Source organism: Periophthalmus magnuspinnatus, chromosome 12 (genome assembly GCF_009829125.3).
Source record: "Periophthalmus magnuspinnatus isolate fPerMag1 chromosome 12, fPerMag1.2.pri, whole genome shotgun sequence".
In the NCBI taxonomy this organism is placed as follows: domain Eukaryota; kingdom Metazoa; phylum Chordata; class Actinopteri; order Gobiiformes; family Gobiidae; genus Periophthalmus; species Periophthalmus magnuspinnatus.
This window is the reverse complement of record NC_047137.1, coordinates 14,329,938-14,357,129: the sequence shown is the minus strand read 5'-3', so window position 1 is coordinate 14,357,129 and position 27,192 is coordinate 14,329,938. Positions and strand designations below refer to the sequence as shown.

Here is a 27,192-nt window from a genome sequence, read left to right as displayed (position 1 = left end):
ATCTGAGGTACTGGGATCGGTATCGGCTTTGATTTGATGAATAGATCGAGCCCCGACAGCTAAGCCTGGCACGATAAATATTATATCAAGTTACCGTCCAGTATATGCTTGATGGAACAATCACTTTTGAGAGTCTGTATTTAATCGTGGGGACTTTTACTTTGTACTAGTGGGGAACTTTTTGTTATTTTTCTGTTTTATGATAAGATTTGGTTGTAATATTTTATCTATAATTAGTTATTTATACACATTTCTAAGCTGTAAGTGTTTAATTCTGCTATTTATTATTATTATTATTTATTATTATTATTATCTTTTATGTATTCTTTTTTTTTTTTACAATATTGTACATTTAGAATTTTTTTTTTTTTCTTAAGTCTACCTTAGGGTTATTATCGTTCATTGTTTATATATTTTCTTCAGCAATATGTCATACTTCAGAATTTGACACGCAGAGCAGCTTAAACACAGACTGAGGAGGCTGTGGAGGAGGAGGAGAAAGCTGAGTGTGTTAACTTGTTTACATATGTGAAGTTGCCATGTGCTTCAGGCTTCTGTCTTTTTACAGGCCTCAAATATGTATAAAATGGAGAAAAACATACACAAACTTTAGAAACAGTGACATTAAACATCACCTTATGTCTCTGAAGCTGCTGTGGACCAGTTTAAGACATTATTTACAATATTACAACAAATTATTAGGGTATTTTTAAGTAGGCCTTTTTAGATCTGGTAATACTTGCATTCAACTTGTCCTCGATTTACCATGGAATACTTAATTATAACTACTACTTACTATAACCTAATTATGTATAAAGGCCACAGCATAAATTATATAAATAACAATAAAAAACAAGGTCGGTATCAGGATTTGCAAATATTTTTAAAACTCGGCATCAGATCAAAGTGGTTCTCATGAGTTGGATCTTATGGCTAGGCCTGTCATGATATTGTTTCAGAAAAATATTAAGATAAAAGATAATATTGAAACTACTATTACTGAAACAAAGCAGGATAAGTGAAGTAAATAGCAGAATAAACCACTAATTAGCCACAGAAGTGATGTATTCTACCCTCTGCAGCTCAAAACTTACATTATTACATATTATTTAGCAAAAAAAATTAGAAAAAATCTTCCTAAAACTATTGAGCCCCAAAATATGTCGCTTACTTATGGCTTCAAACCTGATAGTAACGCCGTTTCTATAGACGTCTGTTGATGTCTTATCACTCACCAAATCAAAATCAGAACTTTTATTCCTCCCAAGTTTTCTCAAAGTTCTCAAAAATAGTGTAGACAAACCGAATCATGTATTGTCACATCCCTAATACACCCACTTCCTCCAGTCAGAAAAGTTACATGGTGTACCTTTTGATAATTATCTAAGCACAATTACATTACAATTTATCTGTTAGAAAATTATGCTAATAGATGTCTACTAGTTACTGATCTAAATCAAAGCAAAAAAAGCAAAAAGAATAAAAAAAAAACGGAAGAAGTTGGATTTTGGGACCGTTTCAGTTTGATTGATTCATGCTTCCTGTTATACGCAACAATTCTAGACTTTTCCCCTATTCAAAAAGCATCATATTTTTGCTATAAATTATTAATCGCTATGGAAACGGTCCTAATTCTTTATATGGATAGACGTCTCATATTCCTGCCTCGGCGCGGCTTCCTGATCTGTGTGGAGATGGACAGTGACGGGCTGAAACTGGGTTGGTGGAGGAAGGGAGGATTTATTTCTCCTGGAACCAATTTTAGCTCCTGATGTCAAGGCAGGCAGACGCTGCTCTGGCTCATTGTGCAATATAATCCCCTGGCGATGCTAGCATATTACAGGACACTAAGGACGCCGCTAAACCCCACCCAGCCAGGCTCCACTGCAGAGGAAGTGTATGGAAATCACTGTTAGGTTTTGTATTTGACTTCTTTCAGGGTTTTTTTTTCTTGTAGTTTTATCATGGCCTATTGAAGTTACCGGTAGTTAATGGTTTAGTTTAGTTTAGAAATGGTTTAGTTTCATTTCAGACCATAGACCATAGACCGACAACCTTCGAATCAGTGGATAAACGCTCTATTCCGACAGACCAGTCACTACAGGCTGAATCACTTTTAGGTCACAGCGCAAATATGGAAAAAATAGTACATAAAACTAACGTGAAAGTGTGGTTTAGTAAAGCTGGTCACGTTGTATAAGTGATCTTTTGCGTGAATTAATTAAAGGTTCTATGTTACACAAAAAATAACTCCAGAGTACATGTGTCAAACTCAAGGCCCGTGGGCCAAATGCGGCCCGCCATGTCATTTTATGGGGCCCGTGACAAGGTAAATTAAAGGTATGACTGTCTTACAATATCAGTTTATCAGGAGATCCACAGTTACACAGATATTGTTTCATATCTGTGCAAATCCATACCCAAAGTTGTAGCTTGAATAGGTGATAAATATATAAACGGTTAATTAACAAGATTAAAAAGTAGCTGCATTTATTTTACATTACATTTAGTTACATTTATCCCTTTAAGAGCAGCCATTTTGTTGATGTGGTCCTCTGTGAAAATGAGTTTGACACCCTTGCTCTAGAGGGCTTTAAGTCATGTTATTATGCCGTTATCTCCTCAAAAAATATACTTGGAGTTGTGTTTTTGTGTCCTGATGGAAGATAAGAGTGGGACTTGACAAGTTTTCTTCTTCTTCCTACTCCTTCTCGAACTTGTATAAGAACAGATTGTGAGATGTGCTTAGTCTGTCTACATCTGCAAGGCTCAAAATCCTCTGTTTAACCTTGTGATGTCATGAAGTGGTAGTTTTCAAGTTAACAGCAACCCTTTATTTTTTAGTTCTGTAGAGATTTGCACTTCCAGGCTGAAATTATCTAAATGATTCTAGTGAAGGTGTGTGGAGTTTAAAATCACAGCGGAGCACTTCCTGTATTACCACATGATGACATCACAAGGTGGAACAGTGTGTTTAAGCATGTGTGAATGAAACAAAACACAACTCCAGGTCTGTTTGTGATGAGGAAACATCATAAAACAGCGTGACACGTGCGCTTTAAGGACAAACCAGTGTGGTGCCGATCACATCGAGTCGACTCCTCGTGTTGTCTGGAGTCTGGACGCTGACAGCTGGAGGGAGGATGATTTAAAGTTGGTGTTGTGTCTGTGTCACTTCAGACCGGAGCCAGAGCCATAGATTGGTCTGAAAATAACCATTAGCATAAACGGCAGGCTTTTATTTTGAAACATTAGCGCGCTCTTACTTTGGAAACACCTGCTTCTATTTGCGGTGTCGGACTATTTCTGCGTCTGATCAATGCACAGCTCCTGCTCAAGGACAAAAGCAGTGTGTGTCTGGTAGGACGCACTGAAATAAAATGTTTAATTAGGGTTATAATGATTGATCAGAAGAATTGTGAATGAGTCGACAGCTAAAATAACCCTGGACTATTTTAATAACTGTTATGTGGAGTATAAGAAAGTCACTGTGTATCATGTATCTGCAGCGTGTGATAAAACAGTGTAACTCCTGCTCCTTGTTGTTTAATCTGTTTATATCTTACTCCCACCAACTGAAAACAGTGAAAATCTGACCTTTTATCTGCCTATTAATGTTAAAGTATCAGTTATTTCTGTTTTTTTTAAGCTAGTCCCTCCTAACCGTAGTTCATTTTACCTGTTGCTATGGTGATGCTCACAGCGTAGTGATATAGAACTGTGATTAACTGTTGCCGGAACTACTTGTGCAGCTATACAAAAATAGAGCCGTCTGGTTTACATGCAAAGTCTGTGGATTGGCGTGCGTCTAGGCTAGTCCAGTGTTTCCTCAACGTGTTTTTGAGCATGTTTTAGGTTTAGAGTTAAAAAAAAATATTTGAATTTTTGGTGAATTTGCTGCACAACAAGTTTCAAGCATCTGCATTTAAATGTTAATGCATCCAACTAGAGGCGTTTGGTGAGGTTTTGAGTTGAACATCATTGGTAAAAGTTGGCGATGCGAATCTATCTCCCACAATTGAATACGTTGTGTCCTTGGGCAAGACACTTAACCCACCTCTCCCCAGTGTCTGTGTGAACCGGTGTATCAATATGTGTGTGAAATTGTACGAACTAGAACTGTTTTCCACTGTAATATTCTGTCTCGCCTGTAGTTTCATTCTCTTTAACACGTGCTTCCTCTGTGTCTCCTCTTCAGGCCCAGTTGCGAGCGTTTATCCCGGAGATGTTGAAGTACTCGACGGGCAGAGGGAAGCCGGGCTGGGGGAAGGAAAGCTGTAAGCCAGTGTGGTGGCCCGAAGACATCCCCTGGGCCAATGTCCGAAGCGACGTGCGAACAGAGGAGCAGAAACAGAGGGTGAGAGGAGAGGAGGAGGAGAAAGGGGAGGAGAGAAGAGAGGAAAGGAGAGGGGGTAGTTTTTCTTCTTTTTTAATTACAGCAATAAACTCACAAATGGATTTCAACCTTGACTGCACACCATGATGTTCCAGAAGTATAGTTTTTCCATAGACATTCCAAAAATATATATAGTATTTTTTTTTTTTACTGGGGGCAAACCAACAATGTGGTAAATAATGACGACAAGAACTATAATTTTCAGTTTTAAATGTGTTTTTTGGGCAATAATTACACTGTTTAAAGTGGACTAAGTGAGTGTGTGTTAAACTCAATAATAAAACCCTTCAGTCTCTATATTCCAACTTTTATTTGGTTAAAAATGTTCTTTAACAAATCTCAGTGTACAATAGAAATAATCTGTTTGTAATAATCCTAGTCCCAGTCCTGGTATAAATGTCCTGACTAACCTTCTGTATCCTGTGTCTCCTGAAGGTCTCGTGGACGCAGGCTCTCCGCACAATCGTTAAAAACTGTTACAAGCAGCACGGGCGTGAGGACCTGCTGTACGCGTTTGAAGATCAACAAGTGACCACTCCCACGGCGACGCACGCACACCTGCCCACCGCCCAGAGCATAGCACACCTGGTGCCCTCCCAGACTGTGGTCCAAACTATCAATAACCCAGATGGAACTGTGTCGCTCATCCAGGTACTGAACAATCAAGAGGGAAAAACGGGCTCGCATCTCCACAAACCTGACTCTTATTTGGCCTGGAGAAGGGCTTCCTCATGTCTGTTTCCATGGAAATGTTGTTCCTTCAGCTATAATCATCGACATAGCATATAATGTATCTATCTTTATGGAGATTGTTTCAAAGTATGGCTTTAACTTTATATTTCCATGGAATCGTGCAGCCGTGACACATCCTGAAAGTTACATAGTGTTGCTTTAATTATCGGCCATACTGAACTATTGTAAAATAAAAAATGATAAGACTTCATGGATATTTTGTTTTCTGAGGATATTGGCCTCTGCTTTTGCTAACGGCGATCATCCAAATTACAGTTTAGGTTTTATTTTTGGATTTATCATTGAGCTGTTAAGGCTGTTTTTTATTTCTTTAACCATTTATTATTACTATTATCTTTTTTTTTTTTATCTTATTATTTTATTATTTTTTATTTTATTATTATTATTCATACCATTTATTATTACTATTTTTTTTACATGTATTTATTATTATTTTTTTATATTTATTTATATTTATTTATTTATTTATTTACAATCAATCAATCTATAATTTTGTATCTCATGTATTTGTTCTTCCTGCAGGTCGGCACAGGGCACACGGTGGCCACTCTGGCAGACGCCTCGGAGCTTCCTGGAGTCACAGTCGCACAAGTCAACTACTCCACGGTCACTGATGGGGAGGTAACACATAATTTAATGAATGCACCTTTATATATTTGCTGATTTAAAAGCTTGAGATTAATTAATGCCACAATGAAAGAAATAATACAGGAACAGGCTCACAATTTTATCTCCACAAATGTAATTCAAATGTACTTTTCAACTTCAAAAATAAGGATCTTTTTGCAGTTTTATTGTATTGTGTTTTCCCTAAAGCTGCTCATACACAGAGTGCCAGACTAGTTAAACTGTGTTGTGTTTGTGTGTTTGAGGTGGAGCAGAGCTGGGCGACTCTTCAGGGAGGAGAAATGACAATCCAGACGACTCAGGCCTCAGAGGCGACGCAGGCCGTGGCGTCTTTGGCCGAAGCTGCGGCGGTGGCGGCAGGACAGGAGATCCAGCCCGGAGCTACTGTTACTATGGCGCTCAACAGGTCAATATCCAAGTATAAAATAAAGTATATATACAAAGTTAGACTGCAAAATCAACTTTTATCTATGTTATAGTGATTTTCTCTCATCGTAACCTCCATAAAATGTATGTTTGAGTGTTCTTCACCTATATCTTCACACGCCCACTGCTCTCTACTTACTTTTATGGTTGATGTATTATATTTTTCTCAAAACTATGATACGCATATGGTTCAATAACAATGCGTAGCCATTTTGCCACAATTTTAAACATGAACTGTAGCATTCTGGTGTTTTGTTGTGACGTCGTCCGTAAAGGGGCAGATGGGAACTGATTTAAACTGGAAGCCAATAGTCCTGTGTCGATTATTAAGTTGTTTTTTGTCAATATTATGGTTTACAATGAACAAAATGTTTAAAAAATCAGGGGAAAAGCGTAGTCTTAAAGAACATTTTAAATCCTCCTATGGAAAATGACAATGCAGTGCTGCCGAATCCTACAAGTATCACCGATTAAGAAAGTAAAATTGGAGAAAGGAATAAGTACGTCACAGTGGGCGTGTGACGGTGACTCTGAAAACGGAGGTTGATCAGCAAAATGGAGCCTTGAAAATAAGTGATTAAAGATCGCTCAATCATGTACGGATCGCTCCAAATACGACTCTGAGAGGGTAAATGAGAAGCAAACATAACACAGCTTTCAAAAGTTGATTTGAATAAGTCTGAGCTAAGAAACATTTTTTCAGGCGCAGAATTGACTGCTTTATTATCGAGATGCGTTTATCTTTGTAAATCCAAATATGCAGTCTGATATTTAAAGACAGAAATAACTGCTCTTTCTTGTCAATGGAAGTCTATTGGCCAGACAGTGCTCCCAGTGTTCTCAGTCTTACAAAAGCACGAGCACACATACACACACACATACACCCCCCTCCCCCCCGCACGCACACACACACACACACTCTCTTCAGTTTGTGTGTGAGTTATTTCATTAGCTGACGAGGAGATGCACAATTATTACCACAAATATTCCAGTCAGGTGCAGTCCTCTGAGACTTGTTACCTGCACCCACCTGAGTCCTCCCCCTCCTCTTTCTCTACCCTCCCTGTCCTCTGTCTCCTCTCTTCCTCCTCTCTCTCCCTGCTGTGTCTCTCCTCTCACTCTCCTCTGCCCCCTCTCCTCTTCTCCTCCCCTTTCCTTCCTCTCTCCCTCCTCTTTCCCCCCTCTCTCTCTCCTCTCCTCCTTTCTCTCTCCCACTCTCTCATCCCCCCCCTCTCTCCTCTCTGACCCCTCTCACTCTCTTTCCTCTCTCTCTTCTCTCTCTCTCCCCTCTCTCTCCTCTCTGACCCCTCTCACTCTCTTTCCTCTCTCTCCTCTTCTCTCTCTCATTCCTCTCCACTCTCTCTTTTCACATTTTTCCTCTTACATCTTCACAGATTCAAATAGTTGGTTTGGCACTGGTAGGAATTGGACCGGATTTTATTAGACAAAATTGCCTCAGGTTTGTAGAGAATTATCTGCTGACACATTTTTTTGTTGAATTAAATGTGATAAACAATTTTTACACAGCACTTTTCCACCTTAAAGTCACTCAAAGCTCACACAGTCATACATCAGTGTTACTCTAAAACTGCTCAAGAAAGATCAAATTTTGTCTTGTTAATGGGAGATTTTTTCAATATTGATACTTGTTAAATTAATCTATTTTCGATACTGGTTGTAGTATCGATTACTATCTGATTTTTGATCCTTTTAACAACCCTAATAATAATAAAATATACAAAACAATATAATAGAAATAATGATACTAAAACAAAATGCTACACTGTGTTAAACATGAGTTAACCACTTTTCGCTGCCAGTTGTTTTATTCTTAAAAACACGAAAAACAGAAATAATTCACTTTAAACTTTAAACAGTTTACAGTGGTCCAAAGTTACTCCTTACCTCACTTCCCTTACGCATTCAGAACATCCTAATTACTCACCACGATGAGTTTAAAAGCACTTTTTACAACTTTCAGACTAAAGCAGTTTGCCGTGATGATCATGCTAACAACAATTAACATGCTAACACTCATTTCCTGATACTCTGACTGTAAAATTAGACACAGATAGTACACATCAGAGTTAATTTGAAATAAAGAGCTGTTTTTGCAGTAAATCTCTGTCAGAACAAGACCAGTTTTGCTCAAATACAAAAGGTACGAGCTTTTTTATTACTGTTTGCAGCCAATTACTTTACTATGAATGCAACTAGCAGCTTTACATGTGTTTTGACGTACTTGGATGTCATTTTGAAAGCACATATTCCAGTTTTATTAGTAACATTATTAAGAGGTTGAAGTGTAAGAGGCAGAGCTAAGTCCAGTCCTCAGTCAAATCAATCAATGTGCTTTGTTCAGAGTGGGGCACCTGGCCTTTAGGAGATGTAACAGATTCTCCTTAAGTCCAGACAGGAAAGCTTCTTACGGCTCTACCTCTTCACCCCACGCTCCTAATAAGCCTTTATATCTGTGTGCCAGCGCATGCTAGCAAGAACGGCACACGGATTATTTATTTAGCCTATTTGTTCGACAGGGACAGTACACTTTAATGTCTGTAGATGTGCCAGTTTGGACTTAAAGGTGTAGAGACGGCGCAATACGAGGACAGTGGCTCAGTCGGTGGAGCGTTTGTCCACTGATCTGAAGGTCGGCGGTGCGATTCCAGCTCCCACAGACGAATGCTGTTGTTGTGTCCTCAGGCAAGACACTTAATCCAACTCGCCCCCAGCGTCTGCGCACATTTGTGTATAAAAATGTGTCTGAATCGGTGAGTGGTTCCCTGTCGTAAAGCGATTTGAGTGACTTGAACGTGGAAAAACCCATATAAAAATGTGACTGTTTACCAGACTATACTGCTGTTTATGCCAGATGCCCTTCCAGATGCATATATTTCAATTTGTTTGGGAGTGGCACAATGTACTGGTTTGTAACTGTGCAGCTAGATTGACACTGTTTTAGATCTACACACATGGTAGATCTAAAAAATGCCAAAAAATCTGCAAAAATATACACATTTTGAGCGTTTTTTTAACCATCATTTTTAACCAACTTTGACAAAAACAAATCCTTTCTCCTGTCTCCTCGACACTTCTGTTTTTGGAAAGCCTTATGATATTACTAATTTTATCTGTAATATCTTCTCTAAAGCTGATTTTGTAGTATAATTTAGTTGAAGGTGGAAAAGCGCTATATAAAAATGTGACAATTTACCGTAGAAACCATAATTCAGAAGCAGAAAATACTATAATTTATCCAATATTGGCGCCCCTGATGGTCAAAGGGGCGCTGTATCATTTTTGTGCTGGTTTGTGTTCCACCTGCTCGGTTCCATGGTGAAGTTCTTGCTTTTCCTTGCAATGTTCTGCAGTATGACATTAAATAATTCGATCTCCATGGAGACAATAAGGTGACTCCTTAAGGCCAAGTTGGTAAATGGTCATGGTCACATTTTTATATAGCGCTTTTCCACCTGCAGGTCACTCAAAGCGCTTTACAACAAGGAACGTAGGAACGCAGACATTTGGGGCGAGGTCGGTTAAGTGTCTTGCCCAATGACACAACAACAGCATCGTTCATCTGTAGGACCTGGAATCGCACCTCCAACCTGTGGATCACGGGATCTTATGGCTCAACCAGTGATTTATATCGAGAGCGGGATTCAAACTCAGATTCAGCTCAGGGAACAAACACTCTACAAACTGAGCTACTCTCACCAACTAATTACAGTTCAGGTCTGTGGATAGGCGAGCCAAGAGATGTATTTTTTCAACATCAAACTGTGAGGAGGCATTAGCTCAGTCTGTAGAACTGTTCACCCTTTAACCCAAAAGGTGACGGTTATATTTATATATCTCCACAACTGTACTTTTGTTCTGTTGTCATTGTGTCCTTGGGCAAGACACTTCACCATTTAACATCCAGTTTCAGTTTCACACACTGATGTATGAATGTGTAAATGTGTTTGCGCTCATGAGATAATAAACATTCGTTGCCGTATCTGTGCAAATATAAGTTGAAGGTAATTTATTTAATATGTTTAGGTTGACAAAACGACAAAAAGTTATAAAAAATATATATATAAGATGTTAAAAATAATATTAATATGTTGTTTGTTTACAGTGAGGCAGCTGCTCACGCCGTGGCCACTTTAGCGGAGGCGACGTTGCAGGGCGGAGGGCAGATCGTCCTGGCGGAGACGGCAGCCGCGGTTGGAGCGTTAGCCGGAGTCCAGGATGCCACAGGTACAACACCGAAACCATCAAGTTTACATCAAAATAACAGAACATACATCCACTTTGAAGTTTATTTTAGCGAGGATACAGTGTTTGAGATGTTTTTTTATACTCTGCATTCAAAAAACTGCAGGTTAATTATAAAAATGTAATGGGGAATACTGGCCACATAATTAAAAGCAAATAGATATTGTACATATTGGTCATTGTGATATTAACAAAATACTGCGGTCTTATTTTGTCTAAGACCTGGTGACCTTGTACATTAGACTTCTGCATATATTTACTAAAATACGTATATTAAAGGTGCATTATGTAACTTCTTTGTAGGGCAGTCTGTCACCAACTTGTCGCAAAAGAAAAGGGAAAAAAAAGGAAAAAATGAGTAGTTCCCAATGTTACAACACATACAAATACAGTAATACAAATAATAAAAACTTGCCCTGGTATTTCATATTCATACGATGTTAAACCTGTTTAAAATTATTAAAAATGCAGCTCCACCTCCATTGAAAATATTAAAAAGAAAGAAAGTATTTGGTTAAATCATGAAAAAAAAAGTTTAACAGGGATTTCGAGTCAAAAGTGTCAATTTCTTAACAGAGTTTTATCGTACATCAAGTCTCTTTACACTTCCCTCACACAAATGTATTACAAACTGATCAGATATATTAATCAGACTTGTTCTATTGTACTCGGTGGTTTCCAAAGTGTTTTACCTCATTTAATACAGCTCTATATGGGCTCCATTAAAGCACATCAAGACGGGGCTGTACTTCTCGTCGTGTTTCGCTGTAGCAGAGCCTCATCAAAGGTTCAATCACATCTGTATCTTTTGCTTTAGTTCAGTAAAGTTCTGTATCTTTGTTCGATACGCGACTTGACTTTGTTATTAAGTTTTGAAATTGTGTACTGGTTTATTTTATGGAAAGATATTTAGCGTTAGTTGATGGATAACGGTTCATATCTCTGCAAAAATCCATTCATGTTCACGTTTCAATTACTCGCCGTGTACTACTGTAACCGCTGATAAGAAACTGAAGACTTGAGCTAATACGATGTAATTAATGTAGCAGAATAAGCCTCTTCAGTCACACTGGAGGAGGCCCCTTTAATCTGCTGTGTGCTGATGGGGCAGATGGTGCTTCACTGCTGCACCTCTAGTTTAGGCATATTTATATAGCGGAGCAGCGGCGGCGTGGTACTTTTGATAGAGGACTGATCGTTAAAAGGGCTGTACCTGGTTTCTTTCATGTAATAAAGTCAAATTTGGCTCTTAGCAGTATAAATATATTGTACAAGGAGCTCGTGGGGTCATTATAAAGCATTTTTATCATCCGCGAACCAGGAAGTAATGCTCGTGTACTGCTGATATTCTACGTAAAACTCTAGTCTGGCTTCGTAAAGTTGTGAAAAGTGCTTATAAGCTCCTAGAAAAACGTTTTTAAGTCGGTAAAAATCAAGTAAATTGGCTTTAATTAGAAGCACATAGACAAACAAATAAGACCTGCTGACCCTGTACTTCAGACCTCTACATACGTGTACTAAAATGGATGTACTTCGTATATTAATTAGGTGTAGTATGTAACTTCTTTGTCGGGCAGTGCGTCACCTGCTTGTCGCCCATGGACATGTTACCGCTTTGCTTGGAATGTTCCACAGCATGGCGTTAAACTTGTCTATATATTTATGTATGGAGACGTGCAGGTGACACCGCCAGGACAAGTTACATGTTTTTCTATTTTTTGTTGTTGTTTTTTTATTTTATTTTTCTTTTACAATATATACACCTTTTAATTAACTAAATGCAAAATGGATACGTCTAATGCCATATCGTGGAAAATTGCCAGCAAAGCAATAATACTAATACTAATACAGTACTTACATAGTGTGACTTTAACGTAACAGTTCAAAATATTCTCTCAAATATAAACACTTGCTTAGTTTATATTTATGCTTTGAATATAAATGGAGTTGCCAATTACATATTTATAATCCCATATAAGCGCTCTGCACAACAACGCCCAGGAACTTCACTGTTAGCGTCGCTACTTCCTGTTCCTGTCTTTTATCTCTATGAGTTTTTTTCCCAAGTCACGGTAAAATTAATAAATATTTAAAGATGAAGCAGTGGACAGAGAGCTGTGGGTGGATGTCACTGACAACATGTTGAATACTACACAAATAAAATTAATACTTCACCAGAGTTTGTGTCTCAGTGCTAATGCTAATGCTAATTTTGAGGCATAATAAATATTAAAACAACACCACAAACTGAAGTATCCGGCATATAAAAGTAATTGCATAGTGTTTATTTTAGTTAATTTGAATTTCGGTTGTTTATTTGATGTTTTTTTATTTGAATAAAAATGAACTGTTAGCTTTGAGACGCAGCTAGCTAGCATTTGCTCAGCCCTGTTTAGTCAAGCGCTCTTTATTTCACTTTTATATCCACGGTACTTGCATTTTAGTCTTGCAGTTACTCAATACTTTTAAAAAAAAATCATTTAAAGCACTTTGAATAAATAATATAGAGCGGCTTCAATCAATCGTTTGTGAAATCCCGTCGCAGGGATCAGTTTGTCCTTTGATCAGCGGTGTAGAGTGATCTCTCCTAAGTCCATACATTGATGAACGAGGTAATTCTCACTCGCTGGATGTAATGTCTGAACCATCAATACAGAATCAATAGCTCCTTCTATCAGGCTGTCAATTCCTCATTACAGTTTTCTTTACATTTTAGCCTTTTTTAAATATTTATGCTAAAACCTGTGTCGATCCCAAAGAGACCTCCTAAACACCTGACCTCCTCCATTAAGAGATCATCGTTCAGGCAATTAGCAAAGTGCGCAATTTACTTAAACTGTAAATATAAAGGTATTTGTAGGTGTAAATATAAAGGTATAAAGGTCAAAAACTGGACAGTAATTTCAGTTATATTAAAGTTGCAGTATAACTTTTTAGTTCTGCCAAAAAAACGGAAAAACAGCATGTTCTTTTGCGTTGTTACTCTTGAGTGGGCTTGCATCTCCACAAACCTGACTTCTGAATCTTATTATATTTGTCCTGGAAGAGAGAATCCTCCTGCTTGTTCCTTTGGCTATAATCTTTCACAGAATGATGTAAAACTTTTCTGTCTCCATGAAAATGTTGCAAAGTATGATTTTAACCCTCTGTTTCCATAGAATGGCTGTAAAACCCCTCACCACACACTTTATACACTTTTCTCACACAGGCGTTAACATTTTCTCACATTTCTCTCTCGTTTAAACTCTCTCAAAGTTCAAACCTTCGTAGGCGTCTTTGTCGGTGCAGAACGTTTCATCGACATTGTGGGTTTTGTCGGGGAGAAAACAAATTGCAAACGTACAGCACTTCAGAGTCACACTGAGATCCAACGTTTATGTAGATTTGTCTGAACACATTCTGTACTGTACAAGAGACACGGCACGGAGGAGACTGATGGACAATGATCTACAGTCCAACAGCCAATCAGGACAAAGAGCACAATGCACGTTCATACTCTGTAAAAAAAGCATGTAGAATTGCACCGGAAAAATACGCAAAACAGCGAGACCGTGAAAAGTGAACCGCGATATAGCGAGCGATCACTGTAGTTGTTTCCTTCTCATCTCATCCTTCTGAAATTATTTTTGGAGTGATTCATGTTTGAGTTTTAATCGCTTATTTTTAAGACGCCATTTTGCCGATCAACCCCCGCTTTCACCGCCAGCACACACCCACTGTGTCGTACTTACTTCGTTCTTCAATTTTAGTTTCTTAATCGGTGATACACGTAGGATTTGGCAGCGTTGCGTAGTCATTTTGACACAAATTCAAAAAAAAAAAGATCGGCTGCTCGCTAGTGTGATGTGCAGCTACCCACAGGGGGCGCTAACAGCATGCGGTGTTTTGTTGCGATGACGTTTACGGCGACGCCAGCTCCTGTTGGATATTGCAGGAAGTCAGCAAACTCGTTTCTTTAATGAAGTCGTTTTAGATGAATATTGTGATTTTAAATGTGCAAATTCTAACATAATGATCCACGAGTGTCATAGATTATAACTATAGAGCAGACACAAGCACAGTATGTCTTCTTTAAACTTCTTATTTACTAGTTTCACTTTTAAAACTAACAATTACAAGCTGCACTAGTTCAGAGTGTACATTTTGGGTCTAATATCATAACATGTATTTTGTAGCACCCTAAACTACGTAGTGTAAAGACCCAATCTCGACAGAAAATGTTGTTTACAGAAGAAATGATATTACCAAAACAACTGCAGCCTTTTCGATTTGATCATTTTGTCCATTCAAACTCTAACTCTGATTCAATTGCGATTAATCTAATTATAGTTGCTCTAATCCAGATTATCTTTTCTGTAATAATCAAGTCATTTGTCTGTCACTTAAACAGCACAGACACAGTCCTTCTCACTATTGACCTTAGCTAATCACTGTAGTGCTGCTTTGGAGTGGAGTGCTCTTTTAAGTGCCCAGACTCACACAATGATTGGTTTGTGTAGGGCCCTCCGCTCCCTCCCCTACCCACAATGCACCGGGCTCTCCCCCTCGCATGTGAATGGTGCTCGAGTTTGTAGTCGTACTTTAATGTGCCGGCGTTCCCTCCTCAGTAATCAGGGCGAGTGTGATTACATTTAACCTGGACATGCCATGGTAAGTGGGGACAAACTGACAGGGACTTCCATTTCTAATAAAAAGCGTTGTTTTTAAGTTGTTTTTTACTGAATAAGTAAACAAAACAGAGGTAATTTTCCGCCTAGATTTATAAATGTAAAGTGCTATAATAATAAAATGTATGTATGCAACTTTTTAAATGGTGGTTAGTCTTAATGTTGTCCAAAAATAATCACTACGCAGTCCACAGACGCTAATCGATATTAAAGTACTAGCATCAAAACATTTTATACAGCGCTTTTCCACCTTCGAGGCACTCAAAGCACTTTACATCAAGGAAACACTCACACATTCGCACACACGTTCATACACCAGTGTACGCAGACACTGGGGGCGAGGTGGGTTAAGTGTTTCGCTCGAGGACACAGCAGCAGCGTTCATTTGTGGGAGCTGGAATCGTGCCGCCAACCTGTGGGTCAGTGGATCTGAACGTTTTACCAATGATGTTCACGTCGAGAGTGGCGTTCGAACTCACTCTACCAACTGTCGCCCTGGAATACACGTTTTAAGTTTGCATCAACAGGACGTCATTTTGGATTTTTGAATAGTTTTAGATGTGGATTTATTTCAGATCTATCATAAGATCACATAAGATCTAAACACTGTATGATGTCAAGCCTTTTACTTAGTGTCACAATCGGGTTTGAGCTGCAGAAAACACAAGACTTATGTGCTCGTACTTCCTGGTTCTAGTCGGGACCTGAGCAGCAGCGTTTTGGATGTACTGAAGTGAGCAAACCATTACAGTACCTAACCTACTGGAGACAAATGCATGGATAAGTCTCTCCAAGTCTGGTTTACACAGTATACCTAGGCCTGTTATCATTTTTTTGGGTTCAATATTTATTCTCGTGTAATTTTTCTTTGCACCACAGGGTAATGTTTGTTTATTTATGGCTATATTATAAGATTTAAGCTGTAAAACGTTGAATTAATAACATCTATGACTCATTACAGATACAAACTAAGAACTAAAGTGTTTCATTCTGCTGTTTATTTATTGCAGCTCATAATTTTTCTCAGTATTGTAGTTTTAGAATAGTTTTTGTGGTTTAAATCTCCTCTTGAGTTGTTGTATCAGTGGCATAAATTAGTTTCAATATTGTCGTTTATCGTCTATATTTACTTCAGCGATATATTGAACTTCTAAATACCTTATGGTGACAAGCCTAAGTTTACCTTTGATTTTTGCGATGTGTTTAGATGGTAAAAAGTTTAAAAGCTTTGACTTGAAGATGATATCATATTTAGTTGTATAAAATAATACTGTTTTATAGAACTTTGCAAATACTGTACAAACACTAGAAGCTGAGTCAGTACAAAGCCAATCCATTCACCAAACTCTGACTGTAAGTTTATTAAAGTAAAGCCTATTTCTTGTGAGTTTGCGATTGGCCGTACTCTCATCCCTTCCCCTCCGCTGACCCCTGTATCTGACACTGACAGCTTGTCGGGAGGAGCAGGGCCCACGTGACCTCCGCTTTAATCCCTCAGGCAACACACAGCTGTGGATGGGGGAAGATCGACCTGCTCATGAGATGCACCATTGTTAAAAGTCCTACGTTACACAAAATGGACTCTAGTGAGGTTTTTAGCCATGTTCTAACGCTGTTACCTCCTCAGAAACAGACCTGGAGTTGTGTTTTGTTTCATTCACACATGTTTGAGTAACTCTTTATTATTAGTCTGTCCACATCTCCAAAGCTCAAAATGCTCTGTTCCACCTTGTGATGTCATGAAGCAGTAGTTTTCAAGTTTTTAATCGTTACCTTTTGCCTTTAGTTCAGTAGAGATTGGCTGAAATTATCCAAATGATTCTAGAGAAGGTGTGTGGAGTTTAACTTCCTGTTTTATCGCATGACATCACAAGGTGGAACAGAGTGTTTTCAGTTTGAGAGAAGCCTAAATGTGCAGGTTTTGTGTGTTAAACATGTTTGTGATGAGGAAACAATATAACATAGATCAGAAAGTGTAAAGTGTGAAGAGTTGGAGGTTCTCAGTGGGAAAAGTATCTGGGTTTGGTTGATGCTAAAACTGAACCTCATTTCAAACCGTGAGTCAGAAACATGTTTTAGTTCAAATTTTTAGCCCCGCCCATGATACGATTATTGCACCAAGACACAGGAATAACTGTCTAGGATAGTTTCATGCAGTTCTTTCCATATAGTTCTCACATTTCTGCTACTGTTGCAGAAATGTGAGCACCATGACAGAGAATCAAGTGTCTGGGATAATGTATATTGTATGTTAATAAGGAAATAAATACATCTTTTTGCCCATTTTACTTCCAAAAAATGCTCAAAATAGGGAACTCTGTGCTGTTTTCTCAACTTACCGATTATTTTGTTAGTGAATATTGTGATATCGATATTTTTGTGATACACTGTACTGCCCTAGTTCCAGTATTTCATCACATTTTAATATAATCCTCCTCTTTTCCAGGTTTGGTGCAGATCCCCGTCAGCATGTACCAGACCGTAGTGACCAGTTTGGCGCAGGGTAATCGGCCGGTGCAGGTCGCCATGGCTCCGGTGGCGACTCGGATCGACAACACTGTGACGCTGGACGGGCAGGCTGTGGAGGTCGTGACCTTAGAGCAGTGATACACGCTCCTAAAGTCCCGTACAGAGAGAGGGGGGATTGAACGCTAGAGTGGACTGCCCTGCTGAACGTTTACTAAAAAGGGGGCTCAGCTAAAACTCTTTATTAAACATCTCTGTGTCTGACCATGTAGCGAACCAAAACTGCACTCGCAAGACTAAAACTGCACACACGTTCATGCAAAATCAACTATGTATATTAAAAAAAAAGTATTTGACTAAAGCCCGCCACACACTGCAGGATCAATTTAGGCCCCGATTTGCTTCTCTCCAACTTCAGGGACTTCAGTGACGCGATTTAGGAGCCTCAAATGCGATTTTTGTGAGCTGCTCTGTCGTAAAACATCACCACGGTAACAACGAATAAAAAGGCATCAGAGAAAGACGGAGTGACGGGCACAGAGGCGCAAGATATAAACTCAGGAAAAGGCGAAAATAATTTAAACCCGACTTTATTAATCACCTTTAGACTTGTTTCTAAAGCAGAAGTGTAATGCTCTGATCTTTGGAGCGTTTAGTCGTTTTACTGTAGACAGGAAACAGCTGACAATTCACAATTTTTAGCTTGCGGTGTGCGGTCTCTTCACTGCCGTATCCCGTTGCAGTCTTATCCGATTCTCCTCGTGTCTGTAGTCTGCGTTTCTTGGCCAACGTTTAAAAAAATAGACTGAAAATCCTGCTGTGTGTGGCGAGATTTAGACACTATCGACTGATTGCGCAACTAAATGACTGAAGGACTACAGCTCTACAATTTACAATACCAGAGTTTCCCCTTTAAGAGAGGAGACTGGTGGTTGTCCAGGGTGTCATTTTTTAATTCTAAAAACAAGCTTAACAAAAATGGGTAACACAAATGATTATGGTTGGGACAAAATCCATCATATGTTTACATTCTGCTTGGACTAAAATGGGCCAAGTGCTGGAGAGTTCCAAAAGGCAGAGCTACAACGACAGCAAAAATATTAAGTAAATCAAAAAGTGTAAGGCCAAAATAGACTTCTGGTTTAAAGTCTCATAAAAGTATGTATTTTTGAATGGTGCTATCACTTTTTGATGCTGATTGGAAAAATTATTTAAAGTGCCTATGACAGAATGGATTATTCCTTTGACTAAAACACATTTAAGATCATGATACATTTTTTCCCCATCTCTGTAAATGCTGCTGTCAGGCTCGTCATTTTGGTCTTAAAATGCTCGGATTGACCCAGTCTGCGTGATCCTGATATTTTAATTTTGCTATTGGGTAAGTCAAGATATGAACATTAATAAGATACAAATAAGCTGCCTTCTTTCCGTGAGGTCGTTCCCGGTATTGCCTTCCTCAAATATCGGCTGATATATTGGACCGATATTTGGCCTTTTTAGCGTATCAGCTATCGGCCTTAAATCTCCAGCACGGTCCGATATTTTGTTTGGTCAATCTGCTGCCTAAAAAATACAAACAAAGCTTTATTTTAACACTTTAATACGGAGGGATATCTGCAGAAAACATGACTGCACAGCTCTGTAGAAAGAAGTTTTCTGTAGTCCTTGTAATTAGGGATAGAGATAAGGGACATTAACCATAAACAAGGATAAAACATACTTGACACTTAAAGTTTCAAATTTACACTGACAATAAGACGACCTGACCTATATTATGTGACCTGCTCTATTAAATCAAACCCATTTCAATATAAAGTTTACATTTATTTTATTTATTTACATTGACATAACATAGGTGCTATGTTCCTACTAAAATTCTCCAGTTATCATGCAGTATCTCTATCCATAATCATCAAATGTTTTCTCATAGCGATTCACTTTTTCCTGTTACGGGCGCCATTTTGAGGACTTTTGACCATTGAAAAGATTCATTAGACAAAGCACAAATACAAAAGTTGATGAAACGAACTTGGATAAAAACTGTTTGCAAGTGAAAGTGCAGGTTTGTTTACAACTGGAGTACAGTCCCAACATGGCCGCCACTGTGCCGGTCATCAGTTACTATGGCGATCATGGAAAAGTCCACTCTAGTCTTCTAATCCTTTTACAATCTCTGGTTCCACCCACTGTTTTCCCAACCGCTGTGTACAATGTGACATAATGTTGGATATATTTTAAAGTGTTCATAAGTTCTGTACATAGTAAACAACGCTGTGATCGTGTCCCGCTTGATTTTAATGTCTTTTTATTATTTCATTTTTTTTATTTTAACTCTCTGTGAACTTGAGCATTAAATATTTATTTCCTTAACTTTACTTGGCTGCAAAGCAAACCAAAAATCCCAGGAGGAAAGCCACCGCCATATTGTGAAGTAGTCTTTTGTGGTACCATTTTTTTTTGTTTTTTATGTATGTTGACTACCACAATCACATTTCCTGCTTTGCGTATGTAAAACCACTCCTTAAAGAGACACTATGTAACTTTCTTGGTACCAGATCCTCTACCTGCTTGTCTCCATAGCACTAAATTATTGCTTTGCCTGGAATGTTACGCAGTATGGCATTAAACATAATATATATTTCATTTATTCATTATCGTGGCGTCTCCTATTTGCCTCAATGGAGAGAGATCAGCTTAATGCTATACTATGAAACATTCAAGGTGGAAGCTATGTGAGGGGGTCCAAGCTCCCGAAAAGTTACATGGTGAACCTTTAATTTCTTCAATGTACAGCAACTAAACTATTTTTGCATCTTTTTCCATACATTTCCTGTACATTCACTTATGGCCCATTTTGTGAAATCTCAGGATCTCTACGTTTGTAACACCGATTCTTTCAAATGATCTTCTGGCGGCCATTTTGTACCAAATTTGAGTAAGTGCATGGCAAGGAGCAGCGCTGATAAACGTTCTTTGTATCATGACTCGTATGCCACTTGCTTCGACCAGGTACAAACAGTGACTGGATCTATCGACAACGTTAACTCGTGTGGGTTAAGTCGGCTTCTCGTAGTGCAGCTATATTCACTTCTTCATTGTGTGTACTTCAAAATGACCAATAAAACGGCTGCTGTTCACAAGTTTTTTTGGGGGGTATTTTATCGTTTTATCCATATTTTGCATTAAGGTCACGCTGGGGGCTGTTCTACGTGTTTCTCAATGGTGGAACGTTCAGCAGTTACCATGGAAACGCGACGCAAACATTAGCAAACATGGTCAATAAGGTTTTAAAATGGAAAACTTAAGAAAAAATACAAAATGGAGAATTTAAACAGCGCATTTTCAGGAGCCTTGTGTTCATAGTCCTTCAGTTTAGTTTGACGTTCAACAAAAAGGCGAGAGTGACTGAAAAAACGGTTGGCTAATGCTAGCTAGCTTGTAAATGATAGATGAAAGAGGCTTTTTTTAACTGCCTCTTGGAGTTTCATCTAAATCAGCTCTTTCTGGTCAGATTGTGTTAAAACAAAGCTCAGATTAAAGTGTAACGTTTAATTTGAGTGACGGAGCTTCAGACAGAGCAGTGCCTACGGTTAGCGTCACACTCCCAGGGAACGTTGATGACATCAGCTGGAACGTATCAATACTAGAAACACATCTATAGTTTCTGAGATATTTTCCTAGTAAAAAGCACTTAACAATACCTGGTTAAATGTGAATATTTTTGGATTATTTTAGCAATCGATGGAGTTTAATTTGAGACGCTGATCCTGGTAATTCTGACTAAAATTCGGTCTGTAGATCTGGACAAAGCTACACGTCACTGTTAATCTTTATAACATAACATCTATACGATATAATTAATGAAAAGGATTTTAAATTACTTACATTTTTCTTCAAATTTAGCTATTTTTGGGTAAGAAAGTGTTTGGGACTGTGCATTTATTCACTGATAGGATATAGTCACTGAGGGAAGGGTTTGGGAATCAAGGCTCATCTCTTCCTCTTGCACCTCTGCCTCTTTTTCTCCTTTCATTTTCACCTCCCTGTCCCTCATCCCTCTCTCTTCTCTTCAGTCTTCTCTCGTTCTTCTTCTTTCCTCTTTCCCCCACCTTTTTCCACCTCCTTCCTCTCCACTTTCCCCTCCTCTGCTTTCTATTCTGCATCCCCTAACCTCTCTCTCTGTCCCATTCCTCTCCCCCTCTTCCCCCTCTCCTCCTCTTCTCCTCTTCCCCCTCTCCTCTCTGGTTACATCATAAGCTCTGAACCTCCTCTGGTTAAAGCCAGGATTTACACCAGTCCCTTCTGTTCCTCTGTGGATGGCTGAGGCAGACCTTAATCTATCTCCACAGCCTCTCTCTAGATTAAAACTGTATCAAACGCACAAGGAGCATATGAACAAATATACGTCTGCTGTGTTACTTTTGCATTGCCCTGAGACGGTATTTTCAAACTTAAAAGCGGAGATGCCTTTTAAAATGTCTGCTATTCCTGCGTTTCAGTTTTCAATTCGGTTTGTCAAATTCTGACTTGGTTTGGTGGTGAATATTTATAATAGTTTTACATCAGTTCAGTGGCAGTTGCGTGGAAAAAAACTGAAAAGAAAACTACAAAAATACAAGAAGTTGTGCTGAAAATGAAACTCAAAATTCAGGGGTTTATGCAAAAGTAAGACATTTTTCTGACAGATTAAACGCTGGTTTCACAGAATAAAGGTGCTGTCGTCTATTGCTATTGGTCTAATCATAACTATTGTGTAAAAAGGCTCTGCACTGCCTCATATTTAATTATTTATTCATTTTAGCGTTGCTACTTCCTGTCTGTAAAAATCTATGAGGTTTTTGCAGAGTCACGCTAACAGTGAGGTTGCTGGGCAAGAGACAATTAGATTTGGAATTCCGACCGTGGGTATCATAGCAACCGAAGAGCCAATCCAAAGCGAGGCTGTTGAAGGTAACGGCCCTTTCCGTCTGCAACGTTGGTTTAGCATGGAGCAGGCGCTTAGCAACGCTGTCAATCAAACCTGTTGCTAACGCTAGCGGGAACAACCTCAGGGAAAGAAGACGCCTGATTTGTCTGTTATTAATGTTCATATCTCGAATCACAGACAAAATAGCGGAATAAAAACACCTGGATCGTGTAGAGTTGATTAATACGAACATTTTAAGACCGAAACAACGAGTCTGACAGCAGCAGTTTCAGAGAGAGGACACAGTTTTTCAATGGAGAGTGAATTGGAGCCAAACTCGATGGAGCTGGATCTGCGCCCATGATCACGTCCTATTTGGCGCGCGACGGCTAACAGGTTAGCTATGTCCATTTATATATACAAATTACCTCGTGTCATATCTCCTTCCCAAGTCAAAACAGGAATTAAAACGCTAAACTTCACAAGAATAAAAAAAAAAAATTAGACAAAACCAGGCAGATTTTTGAGTCAAATCTAATGTGAAATGCGTCTGCCCTATGCACTTTAACATGAGTTCTTCATTTTGACTCCTGGTTTGTCTTTGAAGCAAATTGGATGGTCTTTTTCAGGTTCAGAGAGTGCACGGCTCTAGGGGACCAGTGTATTGATCATCTCCACGGTGATGGGCATGTCCCGCATCCACAGGGGGCGGGCACAGCGGCACCGGAGGGGGGTGGCAGGCCTTTAATCTCCACTAATCGTTTCTTAATACTCGCATGCCGCCCTCACACTGGCACGCACTGCACACACAGCCACACACAGAGTCACACACACAGTCACACACACAGTCACACACACAGTCACACACAGTCACACACACTCACACACACTCACACACACTCACACACACTCACACACACAGTCACACACGGAGGTCCAAGCCCACACTGAGCCTGGGGGACCCCTTCTGAGTAAACACACAGGCACAATCACTGTCCACTCACAACGAGGTACAGTAAAAACACTTAAACTGTTTTATTATTCAAATATTTATTCATTTTTTTCAGATTTTTAATCAAAAATGAGATTAACAGACAGTGAGGAGCAATGGAATTAACATAGAAACATTTATTTTATTATTTTTTATTTAAACAATTGCAGACATGTATTAACAAAAAATGCTTAAAAAATAAATTAATAATAATAATAATAATAATAATAATAATAATAATAGGTATTGGGATTTTTAATACTTGACAGTCCAGAGACACAGGTCAAACCTAAGCACACTGAATGCCTATTTTATCGTTTTTAACCATATTATAATGTTATTTCTTCATCCAAACTGCACGTGGATGTTTTGTTTGTTTAGTTGGACTCATCCTGCTTATTCAGGCTCAGTTTCTCTCGTGAGCTCAAAACGCTTTGTCCCACTGGGTGACGTCATGGAGGGATCAAAAGCTCCTCAGTGTTTTTAAACCCATTCACTTTTATATGCGCGACAATGGTGGAAATTTAGTTTTGCAACACCAAAGTACAGGATGAAGAGTTGAAGCATCTCGGGTTCTTGTTCTCGAGTGAGGGACGGACGGAGTGTGAGACTGACAGTTGGATCGGTGCAGTCTGCGGACGCTTTATCAGACTGTTGTGGTGAATAAGAGTCCAAAACAAAGCTCTCGATTTACAAGTCAATCTATGTTCCTACTCTCACCTATGGTCCTGGTTTAGTCCTGGTTTAGTCCTGGTTTAGTCCTGGTTTAGATCCCTGGTCCAACTCTCACTTATGGTCATGAGCTTTGAGCAATGACTGAAAGGACAAGATGGCGGATGCAAGCGTTTAAATCCGTTTGCTCCGCAGAGTGAGGAGCTCAGTCACACGGGAGGAGCTCGGAGTAAAGCCGCTGCTCCTCCACATCGAGAGGAGCCAGATGAGGTGGCTCGGGCATCTGTTCCTCCCTAGAGAGGTGTACTGGGCATGTCTCACCGGGAGGAGGCCCCGGGGAAGATCTAAGACACACTGGAGGGACTGTGTCTCTCGAATGGCTTGGAAACACCTTGGGGTCCCGCTGGAGGAGCTGGAGGACGTGTCTGGGGTGGGGGAAGTCTGGGCGTCCCTGCTGAGACTGCTGCCCCCACGACCCAGCCCCGGATAAGCGGAAGAAAATGGATGGATGGATGGGTGGATGGAGTTGTACCACAGAAGCAGATTCCTAGTTTGTCCATTTCGTTCACTTACAATGAAAATAAACTTATTTTTTGGATTCTTATTTTGACTGAACATCTCCACCTGCCTCCACAACCCGGAAGAAGAAGATGGACACATGGAGTTTAAGACAAGGCGAAGCGTCTTGCCCAAGGACACAATGTTAACGTTGGTGGACGAGCGCTCTAACCCCCGAGTCCCCCCCTCAGAAGATATAACACCGTAACAGCAGATTGATTCAGGCTGTATCTTAAATATTTTCCATCTTAAAAACTATATCACTGCAGTTTTCCCTTTTAACTCCATCAATACTACGTCTCACTACTGCTGATGAAGCACAGTGCTGTATCTAATGGTGTAGTAATGGAACCTCCACCTTTCCCACTGTCTCCACTCACACCTCCGTCCACCTCAGGTCCAGACAGAGCGTAGCGGCTAATCAGATTTGGCTAATGCCTCTGCTACATGCTTCAGACGACTACACACTGCACTGTCTTCTGATCTACACCGACCCAGGAAACCCATTCAGTTTCTATGGGAGAGGAGGAGGCGGAGGAGGTGGAGGAGGAGGGTGGGGGTCTGAAAAATGCGGTGTAACCTGAGATCCCCGGCCCATCTGGAGAAGGAGCTATCCCACAATGCACTCTGCTGCGGAGGGGATCGTTATAGGCAGACAGCACAATGGCGTGGACAGATAGAGATGTGGTGTTTGTTTGCGGAGGATAACGGACGTGTTGGAAACAGAATCAGAGTTTTGAGAGGTGAAAGTGAACGGGCGGGTTCATGTGGGGATGAGCGTGTTTGAGTTTTATTATATTAAGATTTATATTTTAAAAAAAAAGAAGCAAGGAATAAAAATCATAATTCCATATAAAATGTAAAAACCTGTGATTGGTATAAGCAGCAGTAGAGGTCTGGTGTCTGAGGTTAGTCCTGGTTTAGTCCTGGTGTAGTCCTGATTTAGTCCTGGTTTAGTCCTGGTTTAGTCCTGGTTTAATCCTGGTTTAGTCCTGGTTTAGTCTTAGTTTAGTCCTGGTTCAGTCCTGGTTCAGTCCTGGTTCAGTCCTGGTTTAGTCTTAGTTTAGTCCTGGTTCAGTCCTGATTTAGTCCTGGTTTGTCCTAGTTTGGTCCTGGTTTGATCCTGGTTTGGTCCTGGTTCAGTCCTGGTTCAGTCCTGGTTCAGTCCTGGTTTAGTCCTGGTTCAGTCCTGGTTCAGTCCTGGTTTAGTCCTGGTTTAGTCTTAGTTTAGTCCTGGTTCAGTCCTGGTTTAGTCCTGGTTCAGTTCTAGTTTAGTCCTGGTTCAATCCTGGTTTAGTCCTGGTTTGTCCTAGTTTGGTCCTGGTTTGATCCTGGTTTAGTCTTAGTTTAGTCCTGGTTTGGTCCTGGTTTGATCCTGGTTTAGTCCTGGTTTAGTCCTGGTTCAGTCCTGGTTCAGTCCTTGTTCAATCCTGGTTTGGTCCTGGTTTAGTCTTAGTTTAGTCCTGGTTCAGTCCTGGTTTAGTCCTGGTTTGTCCTGGCTTAGTCTTAGTTTAGTCCTGGTTCAGTCCTGGTTCAGTCCTGGTTCAGTCCTGGTTCAGTCCTGGTTCGGTCCTGGTTTAGTCCTGGTTCAGTCCTGGTTTAGTTCTTCTTTGGTCATTCCTGTGCTTAAACTTTAGTTTAACCTCCTTTTACTTATTTTATAGAGGAATTAAACATAAAAATGCACATTAGTGACCAGTTGTGCCAAACGTCCATAGATACACCACAGCAAAAACTATGGAAAAAAAGTGGAACAACTTGATAAACTACTGCTTCACTTTTGGTAAATACATGGATCATATTGTAAAGTCAGAAAAACTTTGAACGGACGAAAGAAGTTTAGGATCTGGCATCTTCAAATCTCCACTGGTTTAACACAGACTCTAATCTAATCCCACTCTACGATGGTTTAACTATCAGGATGGTAAAGACTAAATGTTTTTTTACAGCGCCTTTCCACCTTCAGGTCTCTCAAAGCAAGATGGGTTAGATGTTCATTTGTGTGGAGCTGGAATCGCACCACCAACCTGTGCACCAGCAGCTCTGACCTCTCAACCAATGAAGTTTATGTCAAGAGCGGGATTCCAGCCTCCAGCCATTAGATCAGTGGACAAACGCTCTACCAACTGAGCCACCGTCGCCCCCGTCCTGTACTTTACTTCTTCTTGAGACACTTCAAAACCAGATCAGCCACTTTCAGTTTGAGTTGAACCTGTTTTAGTCCTGATTTCGACCTACTTGGCCTGATTTGTGAGACTTTTTGAAGACTTTTTCCACAGACACGTTGGTGTAATCCCTCAGTCGTTCAGTCGTCCAGGTGTGATCCAGAGAAAAACAAGAACTTAATCTGTCAACGGGACAAAACGCTGTAGGAGTGAAGACGTTTGGCTGCTCGTCAAAGCCGCTTCTTCAGTTCTGGTCAGATTACAGGTGGACACTGCCAAATATCTGTCTGAAGGGAGGA

At 39.7% G+C, this 27,192-nt stretch overlaps 1 protein-coding gene across 3 annotated transcripts in view; it reads left to right on the top strand.

Moving 5' to 3' along the window:
• nrf1 (nuclear respiratory factor 1) overlaps positions 1-20,739 on the top strand; it is a 31,746-nt gene extending 11,007 nt beyond the window's left edge. For all 3 annotated transcript variants that reach the window (XM_033976309.2, XM_033976308.2, XM_055225758.1), the window contains exons 7-12: positions 4,199-4,357; positions 4,832-5,047; positions 5,672-5,770; positions 6,022-6,182; positions 10,326-10,447; positions 17,579-20,739. In XM_033976309.2, the coding sequence (XP_033832200.1) occupies positions 4,199-4,357; positions 4,832-5,047; positions 5,672-5,770; positions 6,022-6,182; positions 10,326-10,447; positions 17,579-17,739 (918 nt within the window). In that variant the 3' untranslated portion in view covers positions 17,740-20,739. The remainder of the gene's footprint in view (positions 1-4,198; positions 4,358-4,831; positions 5,048-5,671; positions 5,771-6,021; positions 6,183-10,325; positions 10,448-17,578) is intronic.
• Positions 20,740-27,192: the final 6,453 nt, after the last annotated feature.